General features: G+C 55.5%; 3 protein-coding genes and 2 pseudogenes across 3 annotated transcripts; 2 read left to right on the plus strand and 3 right to left on the minus strand.

Annotated features, from left to right (window-relative positions):
- Positions 1-86: 86 nt before the first annotated feature.
- Positions 87-5,712, minus strand: LOC134165567 (1-acyl-sn-glycerol-3-phosphate acyltransferase alpha-like). Its single transcript, XM_062622512.1, has 6 exons — positions 4,923-5,712; positions 2,027-2,160; positions 1,553-1,728; positions 1,359-1,454; positions 1,081-1,153; positions 87-914 (listed from the first exon to the last, which is right to left on the minus strand). The coding sequence occupies exons 1-6, from the start codon at positions 5,183-5,185 to the stop codon at positions 667-669; spliced, it is 990 nt and encodes a 329-aa protein (XP_062478496.1). The 5' UTR covers positions 5,186-5,712; the 3' UTR covers positions 87-666.
- A 4,856-nt stretch (positions 5,713-10,568) lies between these two features.
- LOC134165570 (feather keratin Cos2-3-like) lies at positions 10,569-11,372 on the minus strand (annotated as a pseudogene).
- A 1,453-nt stretch (positions 11,373-12,825) lies between these two features.
- LOC134165568 (feather beta keratin-like) lies at positions 12,826-13,740 on the plus strand. The gene is made up of 2 exons (XM_062622513.1): positions 12,826-12,951; positions 13,297-13,740. Exon 2 carries the CDS (start codon positions 13,318-13,320, stop codon positions 13,636-13,638), a length of 321 nt encoding a protein of 106 aa, XP_062478497.1. The 5' UTR covers positions 12,826-12,951; positions 13,297-13,317; the 3' UTR covers positions 13,639-13,740.
- A 3,936-nt stretch (positions 13,741-17,676) lies between these two features.
- On the minus strand, positions 17,677-18,836 carry LOC134165571 (feather beta keratin-like; annotated as a pseudogene).
- A 705-nt stretch (positions 18,837-19,541) lies between these two features.
- LOC134165572 (feather beta keratin-like) lies at positions 19,542-20,514 on the plus strand. Its single transcript, XM_062622514.1, has 2 exons — positions 19,542-19,691; positions 20,066-20,514. Exon 2 carries the CDS (start codon positions 20,087-20,089, stop codon positions 20,405-20,407), a length of 321 nt encoding a protein of 106 aa, XP_062478498.1. The 5' UTR covers positions 19,542-19,691; positions 20,066-20,086; the 3' UTR covers positions 20,408-20,514.
- Positions 20,515-21,844: the final 1,330 nt, after the last annotated feature.

The raw sequence follows: 21,844 nt of genomic DNA on the forward strand, positions 1-21,844 counted from the left end.
CCCACATGGCCATAAGGAGATGGATCCCCCTCCCCACACTCCCCTCAGCACTCGAGGCGCAGGCAGGATGCAGTGCACACACAGCACCAGGTATGGACTGTTTAATCTCACACCCTTGTCTCATAGTTCAGCATCGTGACAAGGTCCCCTGGACCTGCTGCTCCTCCCCAGGCCACGCACTGTGCTCTGGACCCCTCCTCAGAGCTTGCTGCCTCGGAGCAGCATCTCCAGTTTGCAGTAGCCTCTGGAAGAAGGAACCCAGCGAGCCCATGGGTGAACCCCACTGATTTTCACACCATCAGGGGTGGAAAACAGTGCAGTGAAGCCCCAGCCCTGCCTGGCACGTCTCTGTCCCCTTCCCAGTGTGCAGGCAGGAGCAATCCAGGCAGACAGGGCTTGTTACCTAGGACCAGACACAGCACCAAGCTGGAGGGAGGCAGGCAGTGCCCTAGGGAGGGGATGCACAGTCATAGCGAGTGGGTTTAGGGGCACCTTGCACTGGTTTTGGGGTGCTGCCCTGTCCCCGTGCTGCAGTGCTCTGCTTCCCTTTGCTCCAGGCTGCTGGGGCAGTGGCAGGTCTGGTGGACACATCCACAGGAGACAAGGGGACAGCAGGCTCTGGCTGTGCCGCCTCCCTCGCGGCCCCGAGGGGGTTGATCCATGTGCCTAATTGCTGGTCCCAGTTGTGTTCTCCTCGCACTGGGGGCTGCCCGTCCCCCTGCCAGCCCCAGCCCTGGCCCCAGCGCAGTGCGGGCGCGGTGGATGCTCAGCACTCTGGTCCCCACAGCAGCTCGCAGACATCTCAGCAAAAGCATCAGCCATGGCCTGGCGGACAGTCTCGGTCAGTTTGGGGACATCCGTGGAGCTCAGGCCCTGGGTTTCCACCTTGGGGAGGATTTGGATGGTGCACGTCCCTGGATAGAGAAGGGGAAGACCAGGGGTGCTGTCAGATGAACCTACTGGGAAGCAGGTCTCCCCACCAGCCTCAATGCTTCACAGAGGCCTCCAAGCTGCACATCCCTCATCCCTACAACAGCCCTGACCACCTTCCAGCAATGGGGCTTCTTGTCCATCACTCACCAGAGGTGAATTTCTTTTCCTTGGAGCTGAAGAAGTCCCAGTACGGGGAGAACACGATGGGGAAAATGGGAACCTGTAGGACACGGAGCATGAGGGGTGTCCATCACACAGACCCCCTCCAGCTCCTGACGTGGCCCAGGCTTCAGCAGGTCCCTCACAGGGTGTCTGTCCCTGGGGACTGCAGAACCCAGAAGAGCCTCATGTCCCCCATCCCGCTGCCCCAGGGTGCATGTTCCCCCGCTCCATCAAGGGCAAGCGGAGGGGAAGGTTGGCCTCACCTGAGCCTGCACAGCCAAGTGGAAAGCCCCACGCTTGAAGGGCAGCATGGATTTGTCCTGGTTCCTGGTGCCTTCAGGGAAAATCCACACTCGGAGCTGCACAGGACAGGGGCAGATGTGAGCATGGGCCCAACCCAGTCACCCTGGAAACCCGCTTGCCCCATTGGTGCTTGCTCCCCCCCTTGCTCCCTCACCTTTTCACGCCGCATGGTCCTGGCTGTCTGGGAGATGACGTTGATGGCATCTTCCGTCTTACAGCGGTCGATGAAGATGATGCCACTGAGCCAGCAGGCCCACCCCACCGTGCCCATGTATAGGAGCTCCTTCTTGGCCATGGGCACACAGCCGTCAGGGATGACCTCCACCATGCCTGGAGGATGGATGGGAGAGGAAAGGATCTGTCCATGCCCAATGGCTCCCAGCACCAACCAGCCCTGTGGCTGCAGTGACCTGGTATCATCCTCCATTGGCCCAACCCTCTTCTGTAGCACACCCATAGCCCTGAGCTCCTGTCCCACCACCTCTTCTGGTTTATGCCTACCACACTGCTCTGTTCAAACCCTGGTCCTGGCCTCTCTGGGACCCCAAAGGGTGAGCCTGGTCCACGCCTGCAGCACCCCAAAAGCTGCCTATGCATGTGCTGAGCCTCCAATCTCCCTTGCACGTACCCATGAGGTCAAGGGCAGCTTGGTGGTTGGAAACGATCACGTAGGGCTCCTCGGTGTTCAGGTGCTCCAAGCCCCACACCTGCATCTTGATGCCATACAAGTGTTTGAGGGGCAGGATCGCAGCACGCAGGAGCCTAGGGCAGAGGAACACACACTGGGAGCAGATCACACAGAGTGGAGCTGTGATGCTTTCCCACTCAGGCAGCAAAGCCCAAGATGGGCCAGGCTAGATGTGGTCTGAATGAGCATAGACTGTGTCAGTCTGTACTCAGTCTTTGCTTTTCTAAGCACATTTATAGCCTGCGTAGCTCAGAGCTAACCTTGTAACATGGTTTAGTGTGAGGTGTCCCTGCCCATGGCAGGGGGGTTGGAACTGGATGATCTTAAGGTCCTTTCCAACCCAAACTATTCTATGATTCTATAACCACCCCCAAGGAGAGACCAGCTGCTGTCTGTAGTAGAAAGTCTGCATTGGAGCTGCTGATAAGGAAGAGCAGCCAACACAAGGGAGAAGAACAGACTTCCTGATGCCCAGGGATGATAGGAAAGCAAGAAGGGAAGGGAAGGGAAGGGAAGGGAAGGGAAGGGAAGGGAAGGGAAGGGAAGGGAAGGGAAGGGAAGGGAAGGGAAGGGAAGGGAAGGGAAGGGAAGGGAAGGGAAGGGAAGGGAAGGGAAGGGAAGGGAAGGGAAGGGAAGGGAAGGGAAGGGAAGGGAAGGGAAGGGAAGGGAAGGGAAGGGAAGGGAAGGGAAGGGAAGGGAAGGGAAGGGAAGGGGTGCCTGCAGCCAAGGTGCAAACCATCACATCCCAGTGAGGACCACAGTCTTTGCCCTAAGCTTTACCCTGAGGCTCACCCAGTGTACAGCTGGAAACCCAGACACCAGCACTGCAGACACATAGAGCCAGAGGAGCTGGATAGCAACCAAGGGGGGCTGAGCTGTAGCTGGATGAGGTCTGGATAGGACAAGAGGAAACGGCCTCAAGCTGCACCAGGGCAGGTTTAGATGGAGCTGAGGAACAATTCCTGCCCCAGAGGGTGCTCAGGCATTGGAACAGGCTGCCCAGGGCAGGGCTGCAGTCACCGGCCCTGCAAGTGTTCGCACCCCGTGGAGACGAGGCCTCAGTGCCATGGGGCAGTGGTGGCCTTGGCAGTGCTGGGGAACGACTGGACTTAATGATCTTCAAGGTGTTTTCCAGCCTGGTTGATTCCATGACTGTATGAAGGTGGACATGCAGAGGAACAGTCTAGATGGTTTTACAGGGATATGGATGTCTCCGTGGACTGTCCCAGCAGAGCAGGCAAAGGGCAGCACCGTGGGCACCAAGCTTTGTGCTGCAGGTGGAGGGGGAAGAAAGCAGGGAAGGGGAAACCAATTCTGCTTCATTCTGCAGAGGAAATCATAGATAACAGCTTCACTGGACCTGCAGCGTCGGGAAGAGATGGACCTCCCATCTGTGCAGATGGAAGGAGGAACAAGGAAGAGCAGTGTCCCCATCCAGAGAGGGTTGGACCGGATGGCAGAGCTGATGAAGGGCGACACTCACACATATGAGGGTAACAAAAGGAACGGAAGGAGGATGAAGCAACAGGGATTGCGGCACCCACAGTGGAGATAAAGAGCTGGCACGCTTTTGGCATCGAAATGGGGCACTCTCCAACTCATGGCACCAAGAGCATTCATGCCAAGAGCCACACAGCTGGCAGTGACTGCTTCCGGGGAGCCCACAGAGCCCCTGTGGGGTCCCCGGGAGCAGTCACTCAGCACCAGGGAGGGATGAGAAGAAGCTTAGGAGGGGAGAGTAGAGGTAGGCACATAGGAAGAAGGAGACATGATGTTTAGAGGGTCCATTGTATCAGCAGAACACCTATCCCTTGGGAGATGCAGGCTCAGAGATCTGTGTCTGCAGAGAAGCAAAACACTTCTGGCAATGCCCCAAAGCCAGGAGTAATGACAGGAACGTGCTCCAAGCCGGAGGCCTTGGGATTTGGAGCCTGAGGAGGAGATGAAGCTGGGCGTGATGCTCCCATGGAGGATGGCTGTAAGGTGTTGGTGGGACAAGATAAGGCAGCGTGAGTCACACTGAGTCACCCAGGGATTTCCAGTGAGCCGGAAGCGTTTGCGCCAGAGCTCGGAGCACCTCTGGATGCAACCGTGTGTGCACAGCATTCCTGCATCAAACTTCTGTTGAGGGTCCAGAATCCATTGGCACCAGCACACAATGGCTTGAGCCCAGCGATGCCACAAGCTTGGGCATCTTTCACCCTGACATAATGGCATCCCTCCTGGTACCCTTATCATGCCCAGGAATCCAGTGTCAAGATTGCAACACCCTTGAAAGCAATCAGACCTTCCCCTCGTGTTGCACAGCGATGTTATCTGGGCTGCCACCACCCTGGAGCAGAGCTGGGACAGGACTGTGCCATGCCCCACAGCTGATGGCACCCAGACAGCCCCAAATCTCTCTGCCAAAGCACAGTTCCTGGGGTTCCTGCTGGCAGGGAGATGGTGATGGGGGTGCATTTCCATCCTGCTAATGATGGTACCTCCAACCTTGGACAACCCGCCCCCCCCTGTAATCCACTCAACTGATGACCCCAGTGTAGTGATGCCCAAGAACAGTCTCTTTTATGCTATGTCATCCTCCAGGTACCATTAATCCTGACCCAGCTGGCCACCTCCATCATGGTTTATCCCTCCCTTGGGATGGCCAGCAACAATTCACCACACCAGAAGATGCAGATGCACACTTCATTGCCACCTGGAGCACAGCCCTTGATGTGGCCCCAGGACTCAATCAGCATGGCTGGGGCAGGAGACAGCATGTGTCCACAAACCCACCCGAGCTCCTCCACCCAGCCACCTCTACAACAGACACACATCCCCGTGCCATACTCACTTCATGTTCTCCACAGAGCGTCCCCGAAGAGCTGCAAAGGGGGACAGGAGGGTGGCCATGGCCGTGATCCAGCAGTTGAAGAAGGCCACCTTGCAGAAGTAGTGGAAGGTGGCATTGTACCGGTAGAGCAGCAGGGCTGCCAAGGGCAGGAGGAGCAGCAGCCCATGGAGCAGGACCACCTCCATCATGCTGCCCCAGCAGGAGGATGCTGAGGAGCTCAGCCCAGGAGCAGGGCGAATGGCACAGGGGATGCCAAGGAGCATGAATGGTGGATGAATCAGGTCTATCAGCAGAGCAGCATGTGGGCGTTTGGGGCTGGTCCAGGGCAAGGTGCTGCGTGTATCTCACCCTGTGCAGAGGCTTGAGGATGGACTGGCTTAGATGAGAGGCAGGCAACCCCACCAAGGGTGGAGAGTGGTGGTGAGTCAATGCCGGGGACCCTGGGTCACCTGAGGAGTCACTGCTGGGAAATGCCTTCCTGGGCTGTTAAAAGGCATTGCAGAGGTGCTGGAGCAGGTCCAGAGAAAGGCAATGGAGCTGGTGCAGGGCCTGGAGCAGAAGAGTGATGGGGAAGGGCTGAGGGACCTGGGGGGTTCAGTCTGGAGAAGAGAAGGCTCAGGGGGGACCTGATCGCTCCCTACAACTGCCTGAGAGGAGGATGGAGCCAGGAGGGGCTGGGCTCTGCTCCCAAGGAACAAGGGATGGGACAAGAGGAAACGGCCTCAAGCTGCACCAGGGCAGGTTTAGATGGAGCTGAGGAACAATTCCTGCCTCAGAGGGTGCTCAGGCATTGGAACAGGCTGCCCAGGGCAGGGCTGCAGTCACCGGCCCTGCAAGTGTTCACGCAGCGTGGAGACGAGGCCTCAGTGCCATGGGGCAGTGGTGGCCTGGGCACTGCTGGGAATGGTTGGACTGGGTGAGCTTAAAGGGTTTTTCCAACCAAGCTGATTTTCATGATGCTATGACTTGATGCAATCAGATCTGTTGCCCACAAACATGCCCATGCTTTGGGGAGCTCTCCCAGCCACAGGGAACCCATCCCTGGTAAAGGAGGATTGCAGCTCATAGGGACAGCAGGAGCTGGTTCTGGTCCATGCCCATCACCCCAAGGCTTGTCACAGATCCCTGTTGGCATCATGGCTAATCCCCAATCATCGGATTATTGTTAGACATCCTCCTGCTGCTCCCTGCCTGGCTCTGCAGCAGGCACGTGGTGCCAGCACTCTCCATCTCTCTGCTCACCCCAGGCTGGGCTGCAGGTCTAAGGTCTAAGCAATGCCACAGGGGTCTAAGCAATGCCACGGGGGTCTAAGTAATACCACAGGGGTCTGAGCCCTGTCACCCCCTGCTCCTAAGCTGGGCTGAAGGAGATGCTAGAGGCTGCCCCAGTTGGCAGCCAAGGGCTGCATTGCGTTACGTGTTTACAGAGGTGTAATAAGCCTGAGCAGCCTGTAATCAGCCTCTCCTCTGCTCTGCTGCTCTCGCGCTGGGCATGCAGGATCCAGGCCAACGCTGGGTTGAGCTGCAGAAGCTCTGGTCTTGCTTTTGTGATTGCAGAGCTCGCTCTGGCCCGCTCTCAGCCATCAGCAGCATCTCCCAGCCAGGCTCTTCCATGTCCCAGCCCTGCCAGGATGTGCTTATGCTGTTGCCCCAACCCATCAGTTTGCCTCTGAGCAGGAACCTGTGAGCAGAGTGCTCCATTCGTGCATCCCCATCACAACCCCACCTTGGCTCTGGGGCAAACAGTGCCATTATACCTCACTGGAGAGAAGCATCACGTCCCCTGGGTCAAACCCAGCAGCCCTGCCCTCATCTGACACAACCTACCTCCAGCAAAACCACTGTGCATCACTCCTGCTCCATTCCACCCCATGCTTGTGGCTGCCTTTCCCATCCTCAGCCTCTCCCTGCCCCTGCTGATGAGGATACAAGAAGGTGCCTTTGTGCTCCTGGCTGTGTGATGCTTCCCCTGCTGAGGGGTGCCCCAGCTCATCCAGTGTGACCCAGAGAAGGTTCCAGGGGTTACTTCCACCACGGCTGTTGCAATTCCCATTGCTTCATCCTCCCATTCCTCTCATTATTCTCATATTCAAGCCAAGATTGGGCCATATCTTCAGCCTACCCTTCCTGTCCACCCCATTCCCAGGTGACTCCTCTCCTCCTCCATACCTCTGTCCATACAGATGTGGAAACCTCTGTGCACCTCCTTTCCCATCAAACCCAGCTTTGCTTTTGGACGGCCTCCTTCCCTTCTGCTCCTGCCCAGGCAGTCTCACAGCCTGCAGATGCACTTTCATGCTGCAGCCCAACGCTGCCCTGTGTGCTCCATGTTTGGGAGCTTCTCCTCCAGCTTCAGCATGAGCCAGGCTGGGTTTTGCTGCAGGGGGATCTGCATATGCCAGAGCACAGCTTAGCCCTGGGCTCAGGGAGGATGAACCCTGCTTTCCATTGGGACACCAGGAGAGAGACAGGAAAGCCCTGACACGGGATGGGAGCAGAAGGAAGGGATTTAAGCTTAGGCACCAGCTTTCTGCATGTTCGGAATCCCATGTGAAGCCCTGAAGTCTCCTCCTAGGAGCTCTCCTGTTAAGGCAAAGCCTTCTGGCAACTGGCCTGTAATCCCACTGGGGTCAGAGCTCCCGTCACCCCTAAATCAGGTTGGGGAAACGGCAGAGACAGCTTCCAGCACCCCAACTGCATCTGTCCCCTTCTTCCTGGTGAACAGCAGAGACACTGAACCCCGGGGACCTCCGGGATGACCCCTTTTCAGGCTGCAGCCCCTACGCGGAGTACTTATGGCGCAAGATCCTGGGGCTGTGCAGCCCGGGGAGAAGCCGCTCTCGAGAGCCACAGCCGGGATCAAACGGGAAGGGATGGGAGGGAAGGGAGGGAAGGAAGGAAGGGAAGGAAGGAAGGGAGGGAAGGAAGGAAGGAAGGAAGGGAAGGAAGGAAGGGAGGAAGGGAAGGAAGGAAGGGAAGGAAGAGGAGAGAGGCGCCCCCGCGGACGGCGGCTGCTGGGATGAGCGGGCGGGCTGTAGGACCTGGGGCTGCCGCGGCTGGCTGTGAAATTAGGGGGCGGGGCGAGGGTGGTGACGTTGCAGCTATAAAAGGAGGGGAGGGCGGGAGATGTCTATAAAAGGAAGGGGAGGCCCAGAGGGGCGGGGCGATGTCCACATAAGGAGTGGGCGAGGGGCGGGGCGATGTCCATGCAAGCGGCTCTGCTCCTGGGGCAGCGGCGCCGTCGCTCGGGCCGCTCCCTCGGTCCCTTCCCGAGCGCTTTGGGGTCCCAGCGGCTCCGCAGAGCCGGACCGGCCCCGGTCGGTGCCGCGGTACCGGAACGAGCCCCGCGTTCCCGGCCGTGGCTGCCGGGGTGGCGCCGAGCCCCGCGGGGCTGGACACCGGCTCCGGGGCCCTCCGGGAGCGTGGGGCTCCGCTCGAGTCCTGCGAGCAGCAACCGAGGTCTGAGCGTGGGCTGGAACTGGGCTCGGAGCTGAGCTTTGGAGACTGGAAACCGGCTCCTGGGGCTGTTTCGTGTTCAGAAGCACAGACCGAGTCCTGCGGTTTCAGGGCTCGAAACTGGGGTCCCTAAAGCCAGATTTGGGGCTCATAAATGGAGACCAACCCCCCTGTGCTGGAGTCTGGAACTCGGCTCATGGGATCAGTTTGAGCTGCTCAAAATCCAGGTTCAGAGCTGAGAAACAAAGTCCCATGTGTGAAAGTCCTGACAGGAGGTGACCTCCTGGGCTGATGTTGGGGCTCAGAAGCACAGACCAAGTACTGCCTTTGGCTGCTCAGCACCAGGAAGCAAGTCCTGCACTTTGGGGGCTCAAAACCACGCTCCCTTGGCCAGTTCTGGGACTCACAGAGACCAAGTCCTCAGTCTGTCGGATTTGACACTACTCACTGGCCGGCTTTAGGGCTAACACAAAACACTCTGTTTGGGGGCTCAAAACAAGGCTCCTATGGCCACATTTAGGTCCCAGAAATAGAGATGAACTGCTGTGATTTGTGAGCCGGGTTTGGGGCTGAGAAACAGAGACTGATTGCTGTTTGTGGAGTGTGAATCCGGGGTCACTCAGCCAGTTTTAGGGCTCACAAAATCCCCAACACTAAGTGCTGTGTTTGGAGCACTCCAAACCAGGCTCATTTGGCCAGATTTGGGGCTCATAAATGGCAACAAGGTCCTGCATTTTGGGGCACAGAATGAGACTAAATGCTGTGTTTTTAGGGGGCTGAGAAATGAGCTCGTGGGGCTGCTGTTAGGGCTGAGAAACAGAGACTAAATGCTACGTTTTGGAGCCTGGGATCAAAGGGCTCAAAAACTGAGACCAAGCGCTGCATTTCAGGTGCTTGGCACCAGGCTCCCTCAGCCAGTTTGGGGGCTCCCAAGAAAAGCCCCATGCTGCATTTGGGGGGGCTTGGAACAGAGACCAGGCGCCCTGTGTGTGTGCTGGGAGCCAGGCTCATGCAAGAGCTGCACTTCAGTGCCCAGAGCAGGGTCTGGGTCCTGACCCAGAGACCGGCCCCGTGCTCCGGGGGCTCACACCCGCATCATGCGGGAGGCCGGGACCGACGGTGCCGGCCGGAGCAGCCGCAGCCCCCCGGAACCCCCGGCCCCCTTGCAGACCCGGCCCCGGCAGCAGCTCCGCGGCGCCGGGGAGGCCGAGGCCCAGCTCCGCTGCGGTGCCCGCACAAAGCCTCGGGAAGCGGCAGGTACCGGCAGTGACCCAATCCCGGCCGCCGCTCACTGGTGCGGGCTCTGCGCATCCCCAGCCCCGACATAGCCCCGGAACGCGGGGCCGGCGCAAGCGGCTGCGTTTGACCGCGTCTGTAGGTGTGGAATGGGGAATTGGCTGGTTACTAAATGCTGCTGGGATGTTGAGCCCATCCTGAGCACCCGTGCTAGGAAGGAAGTCTGCAGGGATGCGTCCTCTTGTGGTAGGAATCTCCTTCTCATGGACCACATCCCGCATCTGCCTGATGGTGTTTTACTACGTTGAGCTATCCACTAATGGAGATTTCCTCTCTCCAGGACAGGGCCACACTCGCTATAGGCTAAACAGGGCTGTTTTAACTTGGTCTCACTGCAGGGTTCAAAGGGATGAAAGAAACTGGTAAAAGTTCCTCCAGTCTTGGGTCAAAAGGGTTTTGATCTCTGCAGAGGACATCTTCCTACAACAACTGAAGGAGGATTTCTTCCCAGATAGAGAACTTATGCAGAATAAAAGGGATCCTGGAATGCAGGCTCCATGGGAAATGGCCACCCAACCCACAAGACGCAGAGTATTTCATGTCATGGGAAGGTGCAGAGACCAAGTTATCCTGCTGCATTAAAGAAACACAGTGGTGCTCTGTGTACTTCGCTGTCCCTCGGCACCTTGGCAGAGCATCTTGGCAGAAAGGATGGCACAGAATTACAGCCAGTGATGTAGCAGAACTTTAATGAGTCAAATGAGGAAAACAGAACGGTCTCAGTGGAAGCCCGAGTGCAGGGAGCACCAGGGGCAGAAAGGAGTCTGTGCCCCATGGCTGTGGTGGGTCCCACCAGGTGCCCATCTGCTCCCCACAGGGGGAGCAGGGCCAGCAGGTCCTCCCTAGGCTGCCTTTGAGGGGCAGAGGAGGAGAAAGGAGAGATGGGCTCCCAGTGCGGTGCCATCTTCTGTGTCCCTGGGCCCTTCTCCAGGGCCGTCGCCAGCAGCTTTAGCAGGGGAGGCACCTACTGCCGCAGTAGCGGCCGCCCAAGCCGGAGAGGCCCAAGCCGGAGATGCCAAAGCCCCCGGAGTTGATGGGCACTCCCTCGGAGCTGAGGATGCTGCCAACGGCAGCGGAGGTGGAGGAGCCCACGGCGGTGTTCTGCGGGAAGGAGCTGAGGATGGGGCCGGGCAGGGTCACCACCACGGGGGAGGGCTGGATGACGACATTGGAGTCCTGGCACTGCCTGACACAGGGCTCATTGCAGCTGTTGGCCAGCGGGGTCGGGCCGCAGGGCTGGCAGGGCACGCACGGGTTGTAGCAGGACATGTCTGGATGAGAGAGCTTCACCTGGAGGTAGGGCAGGGGCAAGCAGAGCAGGGACATGGGTTAGGAGCAGACTCTCACTCCACGAGCAAGGATGAAAGGCATGCTCCATGGACAAGAGCTGGAGGCTGTGCAGAGAGGGGCTTGGACTTCTCCTTTCTCTGAGAAGATCCCTGCCTATATTGACTAAGCCCAGGAAGGTCCACATGAACTCTGTAGCCCTGGGGACACCAAATCCAAGCCCCAAGCCCTGTCCATGTCATAGACAAGTCCAGGTCCATGTCACACTTTCCGCCCTCTTCCCTCCACCGTAGGAAGAAGTTCCAAGGCCCAGCACAAGACAAAGGGGCGGGTATGTCCTCAGAAATGTCAGTGGAGGAGAAGGATGAGAAAGAGCTTCACACTCACCTTGTCCTCAAGGAGATGGAGGCGAGAGCATTGAGGAGAGGAGATTTTCCTGCTTTTATACTGCTCCTGCACCGCCCCAGGCCCACAGTCACTGCACATAGGCAGTAATTTTCCAGCAGATTCACCTCCAAAGCAAAACACCCACCTAATGGCATGGGTTGGGGTTTGGTTTCCATCAACAATACATGTCCTCATCTCTGACACACCCACCAGCTTATGGGCGATCCTTTCAAGTACCAGGATGAGAAGCCCAAGAATTTCCTGTGCAGGAACACATCACTACGGGCAGAAGACAATTCCCAACGGGATCCCCATGGATTTGGGTTCTTCCTCATAAGCTGTGGGGTATGTGGGGGCTCAGGACAAGGTCTCGCTTTTCGCACTCTCCTCACACCACCCTGCAAATTGGCTGGGGCTTTACACCCTTACCAGCCAGAGACACAGGGGCCTGGCCAAGTTTCCAAAGCTCCTGCAGCCCCTGAGCTATGGGAGCTGTAGCAGGAAAGTCCTGCTGAGGGCGATGGCCGTGAGGTCATCCTGGAGCCCTGGACTTGGGTGATGCCCTGTGCTCAGAGCTCATTTTCACAGGGCAGGGATGGAACTGCCCTGGCCGCAGGGGAATTGAGCCCTGTGTGGACATGGGCTGCACTCCTGGCTTGTCCTCACACCAAAGGCTGACACACGCCAGGCCAGAATTAGAGTGTGACTCGCCACGGGTAGGGAGAGTCTATCCCAGGAACCTTGCCGATGGAAGGCATTCCCCTGCCCTCCTGGAATGCGTCCCAGCTGCCTCCAGGGCTGCAGGGCAGGGAAGCGCATCGCTCCTTGATGTGCTTTGAGAGCTGGTTTCGTACTCAGAGGTGTTCTGAGCACTCCTCCTCCTTGAGCATCCCCAGGCATGTGGCACTGGGGGGTTCTGCAGCCCTCATTGCTTGGGCAGTTGGAAGAGATTTTCTTGCCTCCCCAGTGGTGCTGGGTTGTGTTCCACACTGAGGAGGCCTTTGGGGCGTGGGATGGGAGGAGGGACGGAGCCCTAATGGCCGGAGAAGACGTATCGCCCCAGACTGAGGGATGAGTCCCAGACACGGGGGAGATGTTTTCTGCAGCCCTTTCTTTCCCTCCATGTCATGTTGTGGAGGGCATCCTCAGGAAGAGAAGCCTTTGGGTATTCTGCTGACATGTGCAGTGTGGGGAAGCACTAGTCTTCTTCCTGCAAAGGGAGTTGCCAGCAGCCATGCTTCACTGCCCCAAGCCAACATCGCACGTGCCTGTTTGGGACTACTCAAATACCTGGGGCTTCTCTTCTGCTCCCTGGCGTGATTCTACCTGGGATAGCCTTGGGCTCCTCATCCCGGGACATGAAAGGAGCTGCATGGCAAGTTCATCACATCAGGAATGAGGAAATGAAATGGCAGCATTGATGGAAACCAAACCCCAACCTGTGCCATCAGGTGGGTGTTTTGCTTTGGAGGTGAGTTTGTTGGAAAATTAGTGCCTGTGTGCAGTGACTGTGGGCCTGGGGCTGTGCAGGAGCAGTATAAAAGCAGGAACTTCTCCTCACTCTCTCATCCACTGCTCTCGCCTCCACCTCCTTGAAGACAAGGTGAGTATGAAGCCCTTTCTCTACCCCTTTCTGCTTCTCCTCCTCCTTTGAGATTTCTCAGCACTTAACTGCCCCTTTGACCCATGAGCGGCTTGGCTTTTCTTGTCATGGGGAATAGGGAGGAAGATTTTCCACGGCTGGATCTGGGCTGAGGAGACTTCTGAGCTCTGGGGTTGGGCTTGGTCAATCTTGGCAGGGATCTTCTGAGGGAAAGGAGAAGCTTAAATGCCTCCTTGTACAATCTCCAGCTCTTGTCTACCGAGCATGCCTTTCATTCTTCCTGGTGTGGTGAAAGGCTGCTCCTGACCCATGTCCCTGCTTTGCTTGTCCCTGCCCTGTCTCCAGGTGAAGCTCTCGCATCCAGACATGTCCTGCTACAGCCCGTGCGTGCCCTGCCAGCCCTGCGGCCCGACCCCGCTGGCCAACAGCTGCAATGAGCCCTGTGTCAGGCAGTGCCAGGACTCCAATGTCTTCATCCAGCCCTCCCCCGTGGTGGTGACCCTGCCCGGCCCCATCCTCAGCTCCTTCCCGCAGAACACCGCCGTGGGCTCCTCCACCTCCGCTGCCGTTGGCAGCATCCTCAGCTCCGAGGGAGTGCCCATCAACTCTGGGGGCTTTGGCCTCTCCGGCTTGGGCCTCTCCGGCTTTGGCGGCCGCTACTGCGGCAGGAGGTCTTTCCCCTGCTAAAGCTGCTGGCGATGGCCCTGGGGAAGGGCCCAGGGACCCAGAAGATGGCACCGCACTGGGGATGCCGACTCCTTTCTGCCTTCGGTGCTCCCTGCACCAGGAGCTCCACTCACTGTGTCCTTGTTTCCCTGTTTTGACTCATTAAAGTTCTGCTGCATCCCAGCCTGTGACTTTGTGTCATCATTTTTTATGCAGATGCCAAGATCCCAAGAAAAGCATTTCCTGTGCAATTTTGACCTTGCTTGATTTCATGGCAAATACACCTTGCAGAAGAATCAGAATTCTTCGGCCTTTCTCAATCACTTCCTTTGTTTTGCCCCTTTGCTTTGGTGATGGGGTAACCAAACTGCAACTACACTGAGAGGAGGGAGAGGCATTGTCTTCAGAATTTCAGACAGGAAGATGCTCTCTTCACCACAGGTGTATCCAAATCCAGGCAATACATTGCTGCCAAGCTGTTAGAATCCAGCAGTAGTTCATTCTGGACCACCTTTTCAGATGGCGCTTGTACACAGGGCATTCTCCGGTCCTTAGGAGACCTCCTTGTCATCAGATGACTGCCGCAGAAAAAATATCAACTCAGTCAGGGATCAGTGTGATCAGATATTGCAAAGCCTTAGCTCCTTATATACTATCCCTTACATGCATTTACAGGGATTTGGCATATTATGATTGGATACATGTCTTGAAGACCCTTAGCGACTAACATACAAGTGGTTAAGCACAGGTGTGAGAACTTGACTTCGAAAGCTTGCCGAGAGTCCCCAGTTCTCATAACTCAGTGAATTCCAGCTTCTTTTTCTCTTGCTTGCTTAAGCTTCCTGGGGCCTCTCATGGCCTTGCTGTATCTTTCAGGATTATTCAGAGTTCATGTACCAAATATCCATTCTCCTGGGAGAGCACTGTGTCCACAGATCACTTCCATCACAACTAATCCTCTCAGGTACTTTATACCTCTCTAAGCCTTGCTCAATCACAAGATCTTGAACAGATATCTTGCCCTCACACTTGACAGCACACACCTCCAGGCACTGCAATTCACAGCTTCTTTTCCAAGTCCACTGTCAATTCCTGGGTGATCAGCTGTTGAGGGATCCCAGCTGTTTGGCTTCCTTACCTACCAGTTCCTGACTGTTGGCCCCACTCCCCAGACATCAGAGTTGCCATGCAGTAACCTGCTCACCAGGCTGGTGGCTGTAATGTTTCCCTGTATTGAAGCTCTCTTGAGGTCAAGGACTGGGTGCAACCAAATCCAGCTTGGATGGGTCTTGGAACACCCTGGTCTAGTGGAAGGTGTCCCTGTCTGTGGCAGGGAGTTGGAACTGGGTGAGCTTCTTCCCCAAGCCTTTCTATGATTCGACTCTGTACTTTCTGTCACTTCAGTTACTTGTCTCAGTTCATCCTGCCACTCCTTTGCTGAAGGGCTGCCTTTCTCATCACACACTTCCCTCCTCACTTCTTTACTAATCAATGAGAAGGACCCATTCACTTCATTGTCCACTATTTCTTTTTCATTACCAGAACAATCACTGCAGATAGTGTTTGGGTTCCTATCCCAGCCATGGTGTCCTCACCTGTGGTTTGGGTCTCTGCCTCAGCTACCATATCTCTGGGTGGAGTGGTGTCCCTCAGGGATAGGGGTTGGGACCAGTCTTGTTCAACTTGTTCAACATCTTTGTTGGTGACATGGACAGTGGGATTGAGCGTGCCCTCAGCAATTTTGCCGATCACACCAAGCTGTGCGGTTCAGTTGATACCCTGGAGGGAAGGAATGCCATCCAGAGGGACCTCGACACGCTTGTGAGGTGGGCTGATGCCAACCTCATGGAGTTTAACCATGCCAAGTGCAAGGTCCTACACCTGTGTGGGAGCAATCCCAGGCACAGCTACAGGTTGGGCAAAGAAGAGATTCAGAGCAGCCCTGCGGAGAAGGACTTGGGGGTGTTGGTTGATGAGAAAATGAACATGAGCCGGCTTCAGTGTGTGCTTGCAGCCCAGAAAGCAACCATATCCTGGGCTGCATCAAAAGAAGCATGACCAGCAGGTCGAAGGAGGTGATCCTGCCCCTCTACTCTGCTCTTGTGAGACCTCACCTGGAGCACTGTGTGCAGTTCTGGGGTCCTCAGCATAAAAAGGGCATGGAACTGTTGGAACAAGTCCAGGGGAGGCCACGAGGATGATCAGGGGCTGGAGCAGCTCCCGTATGAAGACAGGCTGAGGAAGTTGGGGCTGTTCAGCCTGGAGAAGAGAAGGCTGCGTGGAGACCTCAGAGCAGCTTCCAGTATCTGAAGGGGGCCTATATGGATGCTGGGGAGGGACTCTTCCTTAGGGACTTTAGGACAAGGGTTAACAAGTTAAAACTGAAACAGGGGAAGTTTAGATTGGATATAAGGAGGAAATTCTTCCCTGTTAGGGTGGTGAGGCACTGGAATGGGCTGCCCAGGGAGGTTGTGAATGCTCCATCCCTGGCGGTGTTCAAGGCCAGGTTGGACAAAGCCTTGGGTGCCATGGTTTAGTGTGAGGTGTCCCTGCCCATGGCAGGGGCTTTGGAACTGAATAATCTTAAGGTCCTTTCCAACCCTAACTATTCTATAATTCTATATAGTTTGGGTCCCTGCTCAATCTTGACATCTTCAGTGGTCATTCAGGTCCCTGTTTTAATCATGGCCCTCTGATGTTGTGGCTCCTTAAACACAGGTCAAGTACAAGCAAGGCCAATACAGTGCTAAAAGCAGCTGATTTTCAAACAACAGCCACCCAGGGACTGGTCCCCTCAAGGCCCATTTCTCTGTCACCACACCCAGAAGTTGTCACCTCTTAAGCCAGCATGACAGCAGTTTCCACAAACCTACATTAAGCCAACAGTTCATTAGTATTTGTGAAAACCTCACAGAAGAGTGAACAAGGACCTTGGGAACCTGCACAACAGAATGAGCCACATCAGTTTTGGATGGGGACAGGGAGCTGTATTCCCTCATATTCTCCACTAGACAGCTCAATAGCACAGTTGGAGCATCAGTGCCAGGGCAATTACTGATTGCTTCAGAAGGCAAAAACCTTAATAAGGAAGTGAAGCCCAAGCAGGAGATACAGAGGAGGAGGAAGCAGGGACAGGCCACTTTGGATATTGTCAGAGTACCCAGAAATGCGATGGGGAAAGCCAAGGCCCATTTGGGATTCTATCTAGCAGGGGATATTAAGAACAACAGGAAGGGCTTCTTCAAACAGATCAATAATAAGAGGAAAATGTGGGCCCACTCCAGACTGGAGCAGGGACCCTGGTGACAGAAGACACAAAGAAGGCAGAGATACTGAATGCTGCCTTTTCTTCAGTCTTCAACGTCAAAGCCAACCCGCAGGAATCCCTGAGCCAGAAGACCAGAGAGAAGGTCTGGACAAAGGAAGTCTTTCCCTTGGTTTAGGAGGCTTGGTTAGAGAGAAGGAGATTGGACCAGATGACCTCTGGTGGTTCTTCCCAGCCTCAACCATTCTGTGAATGACCCAATGCCCAAACCTCCTCCTTCCTCTTACCATTTATTGCTAACCATGATGTCATATGGTATGGAAAATCCCTTTGATCAGTCTGGCACATCAGTCCTTCCTTTGTCCCCTCCCAACCTCTTGCCCAACCCCGCCTACAATCATTTTGGAGATGCAGTCAGAGAGACAGCATTGGTGCTGTGCAAGCTCTGCCCAGCAAAACCCAAAACATTTATGTGTTACCAGCACCATTCCAGGTACAGCTACAAAGAACCAGTGGGAGGGCTAATAGGGGGCCAACTCCATCCAGGTAAATCCTGCACAATGCTATTACAAATCACTACAGAATTATCCCCTCCCAAAACCACCCCTGAGCAGCAGTTCTCTCCCTGAGCATTTTGGGAGAGCATCTGTATGAAAAAGGATGAGAGAGAGGCATGGGTTGGGATGCAGCAGAACTTTAATGAGTCAAAACAGGGAAACAAGGACACAGTGAGTGGAGATCTTGGTGCAGGGAGCATCAAGATGGCAGGTGCCATCTTCTGTGTCCCAGGCCCTTCCCCAGGGCCATCGCCAGCAGCTTTAGCAGGGGAAAGACCTCCTGCCACAGTAGCGGCCGCCCAAGCCGGAGAGGCCCAAGCCGGAGAGGCCAAAGCCCCCGGAGTTGATGGGCACTCCCTCGGAGCTGAGGATGCTGCCAACGGCAGCGGAGGTGGAGGAGCCCACGGCGGTGTTCTGCGGGAAGGAGCTGAGGATGGGGCCGGGCAGGGTCACCACCACGGGGGAGGGCTGGATGACGACATGGGAGTCCTGGCACTGCCTGACACAGGGCTCATTGCAGCTGTTGGCCAGCGGGGTCGGGCCGCAGGGCTGGCAGGGCACGCACGGGTTGTAGCAGGACATGTCTGGATGCGAGAGCTTCACCTGGAGACAGGGCAGGGGCAAGCAGAGCAGGGATATGTGTTAAAAGCAGACTCTCACCCCAAGACAAGCCAAGGTTGAAACAAGAGCTGGAGATGTTGTAGGGAGATCCACGGAATTCAGCTTCCCCTCAGACAAAAAATGCTCCATCAAGAACAGTGAAGTACAGGCAGCTCCCAGTGTAGCCATCGCTCACTTCAGCCAGACCCAGCCTATCTGCATGATACACCTTCTGCTCTCTTCCCTCTCTCATTATTAGCGGCCCCTTGACCCAGCATAGGACAAAAGGCAAGCGTATGCTGAGAAAAGCTGAAGAGGAAAAGGAGGCAGAAGAAAAGAAAAGGTTTCAGACTCACCTTGTTTTCAAGGAGATGAAGGCAAGGGCAGTGGATGAGAGAGTGAGGAGAAGTTCCTGCTTTTATACTGCTCCTGCACCGCCCCAGGCCCACAGTCACTGCACACAGGCACTAATTTTCCAGCAGACTCACCTCCAAAGCAAAACATACACCTAATGGCACAGGTTGGGGTTTGGTTTCCATCAACGCACCCATTTCAATTCCTCATTTCTGAAATGACCATTATGTCACAGAAGATCCTTTCAAGTATCAGGATGAGAGGCCCAAATATTTCCTGTCAGGAGCACATCAATAGTAGCAGAAGATATACTCCAAGTGGTGGAGGTGTGTGTGGAGGTAAGAGGCATAGGTCTGGAGAGATCTGATGAGGCTGTTTTCAACCCTCTGGACAGGAATGTGCTGTGCCGCCAATGCAGTCTTCTCCTGCCTGTGTCCATTTGTTTGGCCTCTTTCCCCTCTTGTGACAATATCAGGGGTCTGTCGTGGTTTAAACCCAGTCAGGCAACTTGTTCACTCACTCCCCCCCCCCCTTCCCTCCCCCTACTCCCAGATTGATGGAGAGGAGAATCAAACGAATTCAAGTTCCACAGGTTGAGATAACAGTTTAGTAACTAAGGTATAACACAAATCACTACTGCTGCCACCAATAATAATCATGATAAAGGAAATAACAAGGGAAGAGAATACAACACCTCAGCACCAGCCGACTGATAACTCGCCCCCCCAGCCCGACCAAGCTCTGAGCAATACCTCCTCCAACCCTGCTGTCTTAGCCCTTTTGGGTAACTCCAAGTTACATCCTGGGCATGATGTGCTGTGATATGGAATACCAATTTGACTAGCTTGGGTCAGGTGTCCTGTCTCTGCTTCCTCCCGGCTTCCCCTCCTTCCTCGCAGAGCATGAGGCTCACAAAGTCCTTGGCCAAACCAAAACATCATTGTTATCAGCTCTGTTCCCAAGTTGAAAGTCAAAACACAGCACTGCACCACATGCAAAGAAGGAGAAAAATGACTGCTACTGCTGAACCCAGGACAGGGTCCCAACCAAGGGCATCTGCAGGCATGTCAGTAGCACCGGCGTGGCAGAGCAACACATCAGAAATGAGGAAATCAGATGGAAAACAGCCCCCATCCTGTGCCATTAGGTGAGTGTTTTGCTTTGGAGGTGAGTCTGCTGGAAAATTACTGCCCGTGTGCAGTGACTGTGGGCCAGGGGCGGTGCAGAGCAGTATAAAAGGGGGAACTTCTCCTCACTCTCTCATCCACTGCTCTCGCCGCCATCTCCTTGAGAACAAGGTGAGTATGAAACTCTTTCTCATTCTCAATTGTCTTCCTGTTTCTCCTTATCCTGCTTTGATATTTCTCAGCATAAACCTGTTCCTTCATCCTACACTGGCGTTGAAGCAGCTTGTCACAGGACAGGAAAAATGGTAGTAGTTTTGGCATGGAGTTAGGCTGGGTCTTGGCTGAGCAATGGTCTGGGTGGTGACCTTGCTGGCTTTAGTTGCTCTTGGCAGGGCTCTTTTGCACTGAAGGGAAGCTGAAGGCAGTGGGACTCCTTATGCAGCCACTAGATCATGACTCCATCTTGTTGCTTGGCACCTTTTTGGTGGACTTCAGGCTGCTCCTGACCCATGTCCCTGCTCTGCTTTCCCCTGCCCTATCTCCAGGTGAAGCTCTGCCATCCAGACATGTCCTGCTACAGCCCGTGCGTGCCCTGCCAGCCCTGCGGCCCGACCCCGCTGGCCAACAGCTGCAATGAGCCCTGTGTCAGGCAGTGCCAGGACTCCCATGTCGTCATCCAGCCCTCCCCCGTGGTGGTGACCCTGCCCGGCCCCATCCTCAGCTCCTTCCCGCAGAACACCGCCGTGGGCTCCTCCACCTCTGCTGCCGTTGGCAGCATCCTCAGCTCCGAGGGAGTTCCCATCAACTCTGGGGGCTTTGGCATCTCCGGCTTGGGCCTCTCCGGCTTGAGTGGCCGCTACTGTGGCAGGAGGTGCCCCCCCTGCTAAAGCTGCTGGCGATGGCCCTGGGGAAGGGCCCAGGAACCCAGAAGTTGGCACCGCACTGGGGATGCTGACTCCTTTCTGCCTTTGGGGCTCCCTGCACCAGGAGCTCCACTCACTGTGTCCTTGTTTCCCTGTTTTGACTCATTAAAGTTCTGCTGCATCCCAACCCATGCCTCTTTCTCATCATTTCCCCTGCAGATGCTCTCCCAAGGTGCCCAAGTATAGGGTTGTTTCTCTGTGTGATTCTGGGATGGGGTTTTTGGGATGAGTGTGTAGTGGTTGTTAACACAATGGTTGTGAATGAAAAGACTCAGGGCAGTCTTTCCAAAGTGTCCGTTCTTTGGCTGCGCTTCCTCTGCTTGTGTGAGGTGCAACCAGCCCTAGCTCTCCACACATGCTTCCACCCTGACAAGCAGCAGCCTAAGGCAGGGCCAGTTTTTCTGGTAGCACCATCAAAACTGTTTTTGCACAAAAAGGACTGTCATCGGCATCATGGCCAATACCAATAGGACTCATCCCACTCTGCTCAGCACTCACCAGCTGGGCTCTAAAACGCCGCTCTAACACAAGAAAGATCTAATGGGAGAAAGACCTTGACCAAATGGTGTGATTTCAGCAGAGAGTGTCCAAGATGGTAAGGACCTGGAGCACGTGTTTAGGAGGAGTGGCTGAGGGATTGTGGAGAGAAGGCTTTGGTGGGAGACCTAAGAGCAGCTTAGGTGTAGCCATGGTGAGGTCCCCCAGAGGACAGATCCAGGCTCAACAGTGCTGACGGTGGCAGAGTGTGGTTGAAGAACTGGAGACATCGGGCTCACTGTGAGAGATGAGAGTTTTGGACTCGATTGGCAGCAACTGGTTTTCACCAGGAAGAGAGGCAAGGAGTGGAAAAGGTTGTCTGGGGAGGTAGTGCTGTAACAGGGCTTGGATGCTCATGACTGATTGATCTTGGAGCAAGGGGTTGGGCCCTATGACCTCTGGAGGTACTTTCTAACTTGAGTACGCTGTGATCCCATCATGCCAGGATGGCGTTTGTGCCTCTGCCCTCTGGCAGGGATAGGGCTGGCAATGAGGAGGAAGGACTCAGCTGCTTGGCCAAGGAGAAAGGCAGTGTGCAGGAACTCTCCTGAATCCTCTGAGTAAAGAAAAAGCAGATTGCCGCAACATCTCTGCACCGGAGCAGAGACCACAAGACCTGTGGAGCCCAGCTGTAGAGACAGTGGTTTCCCATGGACGCTGTGGCAGTATGTTCCTTTACTGTTGTTAAGGTTTGATTTTCTGGCTGGTGTTCTCCCCTCCCTGTGACTCAAAATCTCAATGCTGCGAAAGGGCAAGTTCTCCTATGCTTTCTGGGGAAGGTGTTGATGCTGCCCTGTCAATAACCATTCATCCTTTCTTCTCCTGACTGCCTTCTTCACAACGCTGAGCTTCCCAAGGAAAAGG

The sequence above is a fragment of the Pezoporus occidentalis genome, unplaced genomic scaffold, assembly GCF_034315485.1.
Source record: "Pezoporus occidentalis ecotype Australia unplaced genomic scaffold, CSIRO_AGI_Poc_V1 ctg242, whole genome shotgun sequence".
NCBI classification, from domain to species: domain Eukaryota; kingdom Metazoa; phylum Chordata; class Aves; order Psittaciformes; family Psittacidae; genus Pezoporus; species Pezoporus occidentalis.